A 9,867-nucleotide genomic window follows, 5' to 3' on the forward strand; every position below is an offset into this window, starting at 1 on the left:
TTAATTATAAATGTGTGCGTTGAGGATTAAGTAAAGCTTATTGCACTTATTGCAATTGATAAAAGGTCTCCTATAGTCATTTTTGTTATTGATTTAATATCTGCTCTAGTGTTTGTGGTGGATGATAGCAGGGGCGGATCTAGGATTTTGGATACCATAGGCAAAACATTATGACGTCATTCAGCGCTAAACCTATGTATATTTATACTTACATATCACAAGGTCGTTGATTTTCACTATTCAGAATATTGAATGCACACAAGACTGTTTCGCCCCATATCAGGGCTCATCAGCATGCCTAGGAACACTTTAACGCAAAACAAAAAATCGTGATCCGGCATGGACAGCCCTGTGAGAGCCGAATTAAGCAGACTGGTTATGGCACCAGAAGTTCGCCTACACACCTTTGAAAAAGGAGTTTGGTTAGAAATGGGTGACTATATGGGATATTTCATGGATGTGATATTGCTCAATTTTTCACACCATCCCAGTCAATTCCAACCCTTTACCCCCCACCTAAAAATGAGCACTCTGGTTTTTGAAGGCGCCAGAAACTCGCCTTTCACACCTTCAGCAAATAGCAAAAGGAGCTATTAGTTTGATGCAAATTCTATTGACGTTACTATTGTGTACAACGCACAATAAATGGTTAACATATGGACATTTCAACAAAATAAAAAACTAGGATATGAATAAATTCATGCAAATTTTAGCCTTGTATTTCCAACAGCAAAAGTATTAATAACCTCACCAATATCTGGTACAATTTCCTGATGAATTTGCATCAAGGCCAAACCATTTAAGCGTTCCCCAACCATGGTACTTCGCTGATAGTTTTTAAGTGTCCTAAGGGAAGAAATAGATCGTTCACATTCACAAGAGGTAATGGGGAGCGTTCCTAAAATACGTAGTAAAATTTTAATGTTTTCAAATCCGGCGAAATGAACAGATTTTAAAGTCTGGGCAATGTTATCAGGAAGGAGGCCGCAGTGGGTCTCCCAATAAGTGTACCACAACCTAAGTTCAGCATCTAAGGCCAAAGGATTTGGCAAATCATCATAATAAAAGTTAGCCACAGTTTTGAATGGCTCTTTCCAATCCACCCCATCTCTTGTCATGGACATCATTTTCGTCGGTACAATGCTAAGGCCTTTATAGACATTCACACTCTCAAGGTCGAATCGTGATTCTAAAGAAGATTGCAAATGATCTAGTAGAGGAAGAGTAATTGCACGTTTATAATACTCAGAAATGGTTGTGTGGGGAATATTTTCCCTGGTCGTTTGTTTGCGCACTGTTCTTGGTTTCCATTCTTCAATGCCAACTTTTGCTGCCAGTTCAAGCGCTTCGTCATACCAGGTGTCATGATAAAAATCAGAGGAATTCCTCATGTTCACCACCTCAGTTTTCAAAGTTGAAATTAAATGAATACCATCCATTATATCGATACTCTTACCCTGTAATAACTGTGTTACTGGAAGAGTTGAATCAAGAATATTTCTCGTGATAACTAAAGCAACGACGAAATCAAACCTGTCAATAAGTTGAAACAAAGATGAGGCATCAGACTGAAGCGACGGTTTGAACTCACCATCTAGATTTTCAGACATATCGTTAAGGGTGGTGTATACAGGTACAAAAGCTCTTGGAATGTATCTAAACCTTCGATACGTTCTACCCATCTAGTTTTGCAAACGTCTGTTAATCTAGTCTTTTCGAGTTTGTTTCTGAATTACGTATATGTTTTCAAAGGGAATATTGCGAGTTTGGGAAATTTTAATAAAATTAGTGGCATTGTTAACATGTTTCAACATATCATTGACAACACGTATACTCAAAGAATCGCAAATGGATAAGTTTAACCTATGACTATAGCAGTGTGTATAAAGAGCCTTTGGGTTAAGCTTTAAAATTTGAGCTGCTAGACCATTAGTGCAACCAGCAACTGAACCAGCCCCATCATAACCTTGCCCCCTACAATCATCTATTGATAAAGTCAGTTCCTTTAGAGCCTCTAAAAGTAGCTTGGCAAGTTGAGCACCACTTAGTCCCCACTTACAAAAAGAAATGAAATGAATTCTTCCCTGATATTCATATCGGTATCAACAAAGCGCAAAACAAGAGACATTTGTTCTTTATGTGAAGAATCAGATGCTTCATCAGCAATAACAGAAAAAAACTTACTTTTTTTGATATCAGAAATAATCTGATTACTGATTACCTGGCCACAACATTTAATGATTTTATTTTGACTTGTTTTAGAAATATAAATTCTATTCTTACCACAATTCTTTAAATGATTTTCTAAAACTTTATCCCCTCTCCTAACTCCATAATTGAGTGTTTCAATGAAATTACCAACCCCTCCAGATGAATAACAACCAACAGTAGGGTGATACTTGGAATCATCACGATGCCCACGAAGAGGTAAACCTAGACGTCCACAAAAAATGACAGAATCAATAATTGGAGATAGTATTTCCCTATTCTGTTCTATTTCTTTCTTGATACCAGCATCCATGATCATCTCGATAGGCTGCAGAGTACCTGATATTTGGGAACGCAAAGCATCAAAATTGGTGATGTGGATGCATGCAAACCGACTTCCCTCCTTTACTTTTTCCAGCATGTTGAGTGAAAGAGCATTTAGCATTCTTCCAATCTTGAAGAGGTTCAGTAAACAACTTTTTTACTTTACTGGCCTTGCCTGGGAATCTATTGCCAAACAACACACACGATAGACAATACGCACCATTTTGTGAAGGTGAATAGCAAAGCCATTCATGCTGGTCTAGCCAATCATGCCTAAATGATCTGCCATTAGATTTAGGAAAATGATACTTTTTATCTGGTTTATATACATTTTTTATCAAATGACATATTTCAGAATTATCCATACCCTTAACTTTCTCCCTATACAAGGAAACATCAAAATTATGGGTTAAAACAGCAGGTTGCATATCACCAGAAGTTGGAATACCAGGCAATAGTTCCTGGGATGATGTGTGAAGCAAAAGACTATTGGCTTTATTTAATGTCTGAGCAAGAGCTGCAGCAGAAGAAAAACTCTCATTGGGCATCCTTTTAAAAGTTGGTTGGGCAGCAGGCCTATTAGTTGAAGTAAAAAAATTTGAAATGTCAACTGTTTTTGGTGCAATATTTGGAAAAATTTTGACAAATTTTCGTTTCTCTGTTGTTGAGCTGCTAGAATTAGACTGTGTACAGGAATTAGACAATTTTCGCTTCAACCTGTGGGCATGGAAAATGAGAGGCACAAAATGATTAGACTGAAAAGTCTCACCTGGTTGTACAGATCCTTCATGACAAAACAAAATATTAATAGCATCCAAACCTCTTTGGCTTAATAACGGGGCTGAACAATACGATTAAATAACAATTTATATCTACTTTCACCAGAATCAGGATAAAAGTATGAATTTTTCTACCTAAAACAGAAGATAGGCCCAAAATACAAAGAAAAGATGACCATTTCTGGTCATTACAATTTAAAATAGCCTCCTGTTTTACCAGTTCATCTGTTGTATATCCAGTGTCTAAACATTCTTTAGACACTGACAAAGGCAAAAGATTGTTTAAGCTTTGGGCAAAGTAATCACTGTGCTCACTTATAACAGACAAAAAGCATGGGTGTTGAGCATAAAAGCAGCATGAATAAATAGCTCAAGCGATGTTAAAATTCGCAAAGTAGGGACCAATGCATTGTTACCTACCAGAACTAGGGAAGCTGAACTGTAGAGGCAATTGCCAGAAGCTTCAGATCTTAAAAAATATTCAAGAAAAGAAATTAATATTTTGTTTGGTAGATTGATTGCATTGTATGAATGAATTGCTGACTGTAGACAAAGATATAGCCTAGCGAAATTGAGATTTAACCATTTTACACGTATATATAAATACTACAATACGATATATATAATTATAATATATTTACCTTATTGCAGTACAAGTCTTTCCGTCATGAGCGTGCTTTGGCACATATATTTCAGCTCCAAAATTTCGACACAGAGTATGGTCGGGGTCATAAATTCTATCTAACAGCTGCTCGTTAGTAAACATAGGTCGAACGTCGACCAATAAACGAGAATAAAGCTCATTAAGGCATTTTAAATCGTTTTTGGCCAACGCAGACTGAGCAGTCTCGTATAAATCACCACAACACAATGAAGACATTATAAAATATCACAAAACCGTAAACTGAGCACAGAGGCTGTTCAGAAACAATACGAGTGTATGTTAATTTTCAATTGCCTAATTTGCCTAGCTCAACTATGCTTATCAACAGCAATGATTGGTTGGAATTGCTCAAGTTAGGCAAAAAAAATTGACCAATGAAAGCATACGGTTGCAAAAAATTGCCCAATCAGAATACCTATACATGTCTTCTGTTTCATTCTTCCCCTAGAAAGTCTCCATGGGCTTCAACAGTCCATTATAACATGTATAGTTTTACTGATGACTGCATTAAACACGAGTAAACAAACTCTAATATGGAGGCATGCAAACAGTGGAGGGTATTTAATTCGAGGGAGTGTTGATGTTTTGTTTTCGAGAGCTCTGCGAGAAGCAGTTGAGAGGCACATGGAAGAGGCAATGCAAAACAGAGAGATGCTAAAAAATATTGGAGAGGCAGTTTTATATCTCGCCAAATAGGAATTAGCATTTAGAGGACACGATGAGAGTAGGGCTAGTCTTAACCAAGGTAACTACAAAGAATTACTAAAATTCTTTGGAAAACTGGATTCTGTTTTGACCGTCATTTGCAAGGTAAACTGCAAGTTGCAGAGAGCGTGGATGAAGATGGAGTTTTTACTGGAGTTTCATCTGATGTCAAAAATGATTTAATTGAATGTATTGACTCTGTCATTTAGGATGAGACTGATGATGAATTGAAAGAGTGTCAGATTTTTAGCATTAAATTTAATAAAACAGCTGATGTTTCAGCAAAAACACAACTCATTGCCAATATTCGACTAGACAAAGGGAGTGAAAATGTGGAAAGATTTTTAAAATTTACAAGTGTTAGTACTGACAGAAGCACACAAGGTATTAGTGATACATGGAGAGGCAGTAATATCTAAACTAGTGATACAGAATTATGATGGGGCGTCTGTGATGGTGGCCATCTAAATAGTTTACAGAAAATTTTAAGACAGATGTACCCTTACGCTTATTTTTTCATTGTGCAGCACATAAGCTTAATTTGGTTGTATGACAATCTGCTTTGAAAAGTAAAGAGATAAAAATATTTTTTGCTAATGTTTCTGCATTTTCCACCTCTACAAAATCCAGTCCTAAGAGTAAATCCCACCTGAAATCTAATGGCTTCGATAAACCTGCTCCAGGGGAAACCATGTGGTATTTCAATACTCAAGATGTGTCTGCTATTTTTAAGAATTATGATTTACTAATGACTGCCTTTACAGAGACCAGTAAAAATCCTTGCAAATGGAATGATGAGACAAGTACACGGACTGATGGCCTCCTCCACTACATTGAATCATTTCTTTTTTGTTTCCTTTTACGATTTTACTACCAAATCTTAGAGAGATCAGCCATTTTATATGATATTCTACAAAATAGGTCTACAGATTATGCATTTGGCATAAGAGAAATTAAAGAATTTTGTAATTTTCTTATTTTCCTTTAAAATGAAACAGCTTTTGAAATTTTTTTATTCTGCAACTGAAAGTAAAACTGGTCCTCCATCTCAAAAATCTGAGATAAATATAAATTTTAAACAACTTTATTACAAAGTCATTGATTCTGTAACAAATGTGCTTAAGGGAAGATTCAGAGATGCAGAGTGCTTTTCATTTCATGACTTAGCCAATCCTAAACTTTTTGTGCAGTAAAAAACAACTATTCGCAATAAAAAAATTGAACAACTATCAGATAAATATTGTCCTCTCTTTAATATACCTAGGCTTCGAAATCAACTTTTTTTTGCGTACCAAGATAAAGATTCTTTAAAAGCGAACTCCATAGAATGATTGCAATATATTTATCACATTGCTATTCACAAGTATAAACCTGAATTTATTAAATTAACAAAACTTTACGTTGTTATTGCCGTTTTTTTTTGCTTTGAAACGTCGTTTTCATGTTTAGATAGGGTGAAAACTTTTTTAAGGGATTCAACGGGTGATGAACGCCTTGACTCACCATGCAGAATTTCAATTCATAAAGATATTTTAAAAGCAAAAAAGGATAAAAGCAATTACATCCAGCCATCCCTGATTAGTTTATTAAGAAACCTCGCCGACTAAATTTTTTAGAAAAATGAGTCTGGCTCCTTTTTTTTACTCTCTAATGCAGCTTAAAGCAAACCAAATACAAAACTTTGAACATTGAAGGTACGTTTTTGATAATTAGTTACTCCACTTGATAAAACCATTTGTCTCGTCTGAAACAGATCAGCAATAATCACTAAACCAAAAAAGTACGCTTAATAATTGTGCTCAATAAAGGTTAAACTTTTCTGAAAAAATTTTGAGGGGATTTAAAGGGTTTGAAAAAGACCGCGATAAGTTCTGTTGATAGTCAAATGTTGTACAGGATATATTAAAAAAAACTGCTCGTCTTTGAAATTGGTCGACATTAAGTGTTAGCATGATTGACGAATGCTTAATCCATAAAGAGACATAAACGCAGATGAATGTTTCAAATTTATTCAACAAAAAAATCATTATGTTTATTGTATAAAAGGACATAGAGACTAAAGGCAGATTGCCATTAAGTGCAAATCGTCACGCGTGCGACTTTCTTTGCGATCACTTGTATGCAGCAATGTGAAACTGTTCCGGTGACGAGCTTACATTTGAAAGGAAATGATCTGAAAAAGTGATTGCGGGATAATTTGCACTGAATGGAAATCAGCCTTAATAAAGCATTTCAAAGCTACACTTTTCAATCTGCTTGACTTCATATAAACTTTCAATCGTGGTAATGGTAACTCTGTCATCAATGTAAGGTTTGATTTATCGACTTTGCCTATTGTTGGTTAGTACTTTATTTGAGAATATGTTATGAATTCTTCATTACCATGTATTGGTGAGTTATTTACTGTTTTCTATTACTTTCCCTCGAAGTCATTTCGTTTGCACTTTAAGTTCGACATAAAAAGCTGTAAAAAAACTGAAGTATAAAGTGCAGCTCAATTTTAGATAAGTTAATTGCTTAAATTTATCTCCAACACCAACTCAAAATTCCAATTCTAACAGTAAAGTTAACTTCAAAACGTCAGTTTTGTAACCCAATGAAGTAAAATAGCGTTTTTTCGCAATTGTTGTTGTCGAGTCGCCGTCTTCTGCCAATTGTTGTTACCTGTGCCTACAGTTTTCATCGTCACTAAAAAATGGACACTGCCGTCCGCTGAATTACAATTTAGTGGAGAACTGCAACTTTATAATTTCCTTAGCAACGTCAATTAATGAGCATACTATTACCTATAACACGTTTTACCCTTGGAGTCTATTGTTCTGTAATTATAGAATGCATTGCATGTTTCATAAAGTAGTTATAACCAATTTTATTAGGAATGTTTTAAGAAAACAAAGATGAATGCAGTTTATATGAATAAAAAGTTAGCATAGTTTGTCGTTTACAAAGCGAAAAAAATCTACTTAATAAAGAGTTGTGGCATTTTAGAATATTAATGACTTTGCAAAAATCCTGGAAAAAAGCTTAAGTGAGATATGTAATGTAAACGTTAATAACAATTTGTAAGAGGAATGTTATTTAGTTTGTCAACATTTGAACTTTTATGGTATGAACTGGGTCTTCATCTTTTTCGTTTTTATTCAGTTTTCAACTAATTGGTTATTATGTCTTGTACAGCATTGCTTATAATGGCTATTTGGCAGGAAATTGCTAGTGTAATAGGAGTTTCAAAATTTGCTGTAGCTGTAGAGTCAAAGAGGCTCAAGATTGTTATTCTTCTTGACACCAGTTGTCGTTGAGCACATTTGAAATTCAAAAAGGAGTGCTTAAGTATTTTATGTCACATATAAAACACCTTTATTAAGTAACATGGTGATATACAATCTCGCTCGCCAAAATTGAATATACAGTTTGTACACAATTTATGCATATTTTACATATTGAGATTTAAAATCTGATATTTAAATCTTTTTGTGTGGTATATGTGGTAAAGATGGGCTAGATTGCTGTGTAGCTGCTGTGATAGGAATGTTTGTATTAGGCGAGCTATCATACAAAGACGAAAGAAGGTGCTTGACTTGTGATGTTGAAGATCCAGGATATGATGTAGCAGTAGCTATTGATGTCTTAGAAAGAATATTCTCAATGGTAAAGTTACTTACGTAATTTGCATGAGTAAGTGGTAAGTTTGGCGCGGTAGTGTTAGTTGATTTAGGTTGTGTTGAACTTCCATCGGGCGCTGGAACATTTTCTTTTTTAGATGGCCTTGGTATATTAATAATGTCAAACATTACATCTTATACCATGCAAAAATCCATGTCCAATGTCCAATGCCCATGTCCATGTCCAGTGCCGTAGTTTGCTGGTATTATTGTTTTTAGTCCAAAATTACGTTCTAAAATCATTATATTTAAATACAATTGATGGTTCAATGCACAAAACAAACGTTGCTTTTTTTTGAAAAATTTGTGCAAATCGCAGTACGTGAAATATACAGTAAAACAACTCCATTGAATTATTTCGTTGCACGCATATTTATTGCGCATATAATTTTCAAACTTGCAGCCAGTCAATTGTATTTATTGGCCAATAAGATTGATGAAAGGACTCAGTTGTACTTAAACATATATCAGCCAGTTGCACACAAAGTGGACCTACTGCGAATTTTTTATACAGTGCCATAATTGCATAACTTGACAAACGATTTGGGTTGGCTATGATACTGAGCATTAAAAGCGGTTTTAATCGTTACATAGGATCATCATCAATAAATGAAGCGGTCGAATTGTTGTTTTAGGGAAAGGAACGTAATTGAAATTCATTGTCACTGTTAAATTACTAGGAGCCGAAAAACTTTGGTGCTAGTGATATCTATTATATATTCGCGTAGCTGACAATATTTTATGCATCCGTGAACTTAGCAAGGTGATAGACATTAAAATTATAATTTCGTATAAGCACAATAGTCATAAGACATTTAAAATACACGATAATTTTTTTTTAAAACAAACATGTTTGGCAAAATTCGTGCCATTGTCAGTGCGAAATGACAGTAAGTTTACAAGACAAGCCCACACCTGTTCAACTCCAGACTTATTTTTTAGACTACCCTATTTTAGCTACTTTTCACAAATCACAGAGTGGAAATTACACAAGTTAATCAATTAGCTACATCACAGACTTGACATCAAACTAGTTTTTTCATCTTTTGAAATTAAGAAACTTTTTAGTTTTAAAATCTTATTCCCAATATCTTAAAATCCAACGTGGTTTATAAATTTTCTTGTGCTGGATGCATTTTCAGTTAGGGCCTGTTTACATGAGACCGGTAAGAAGCCAAACCGGTGCCACTTCATGCCGGTTGTAGTATAATTTATAGTAGATGTTTACATGAAAGTGGGATGAAAATTATTCAGAACGGCCTGAAGTCATACCACCTGCTGAACCGATACGACTGAATTCAGAGCGTTATGAATTGAAATCGGCATGAATGTAAACTCAAAATAATTTTCAGACAGGTTTGAAATGCCAACAACGCATGGGCACTAAACAAAAGTAACAAAACAAAATGGCGGGCAAGTATAGAAAGACGATAGACAAACAGCGAAGTAAATCATAATGAACGATGAATTTTCGATGATAAAATGACAGCAGGTATGGTAGAGTGCCTTTTAAATTATAAAGCAG

The 9,867-nt window shown here is 34.9% G+C and overlaps 2 protein-coding genes across 2 annotated transcripts; both read right to left on the reverse strand.

Annotated features, from left to right (window-relative positions):
• Positions 1-204: 204 nt before the first annotated feature.
• LOC124438919 (52 kDa repressor of the inhibitor of the protein kinase-like) lies at positions 205-1,633 on the reverse strand. Its single transcript, XM_046989114.1, has 2 exons — positions 752-1,633; positions 205-307 (listed from the first exon to the last, which is right to left on the reverse strand). The coding sequence occupies exons 1-2, from the start codon at positions 1,608-1,610 to the stop codon at positions 237-239; spliced, it is 930 nt and encodes a 309-aa protein (XP_046845070.1). The 5' UTR covers positions 1,611-1,633; the 3' UTR covers positions 205-236.
• Positions 1,634-1,706: 73 nt separating this feature from the next.
• On the reverse strand, positions 1,707-4,191 carry LOC124439439. The gene is made up of 6 exons (XM_046989664.1): positions 3,953-4,191; positions 3,728-3,780; positions 3,447-3,572; positions 2,753-3,373; positions 2,222-2,547; positions 1,707-2,054 (listed from the first exon to the last, which is right to left on the reverse strand). Exons 1-6 carry the CDS (start codon positions 4,189-4,191, stop codon positions 1,707-1,709), a joined length of 1,713 nt encoding a protein of 570 aa, XP_046845620.1.
• Between the last annotated feature and the right edge of the window lie 5,676 nt (positions 4,192-9,867).

Source organism: Xenia sp. Carnegie-2017, unplaced genomic scaffold, assembly GCF_021976095.1.
Source record: "Xenia sp. Carnegie-2017 unplaced genomic scaffold, XeniaSp_v1 HiC_scaffold_19, whole genome shotgun sequence".
NCBI lineage: Eukaryota > Metazoa > Cnidaria > Anthozoa > Malacalcyonacea > Xeniidae > Xenia > Xenia sp. Carnegie-2017.

Bases quoted from the DNA above. Each gene is read 5' to 3' on its own strand.
- LOC124438919 (XM_046989114.1), bottom strand. From the start codon at position 1,610: ATGTCTGAAAATCTAGATGGTGAGTTCAAACCGTCGCTTCAGTCTGAT. The intron at 308-751 runs GTGAGGTTATTA...TTTGCGTTAAAG, and splicing joins GGAAATTGTACCAGATATTG to TGTTCCTAGGCATGCTGATG.
- LOC124439439 (XM_046989664.1), bottom strand. From the start codon at position 4,191: ATGTCTTCATTGTGTTGTGGTGATTTATACGAGACTGCTCAGTCTGCG. The intron at 3,781-3,952 runs GTAAATATATTA...ATATTTTTTAAG, and splicing joins AAGACTTGTACTGCAATAAG to ATCTGAAGCTTCTGGCAATT. The intron at 2,548-2,752 runs GTGCGTATTGTC...CCCAAATATCAG, and splicing joins CTATTCACCTTCACAAAATG to GTACTCTGCAGCCTATCGAG.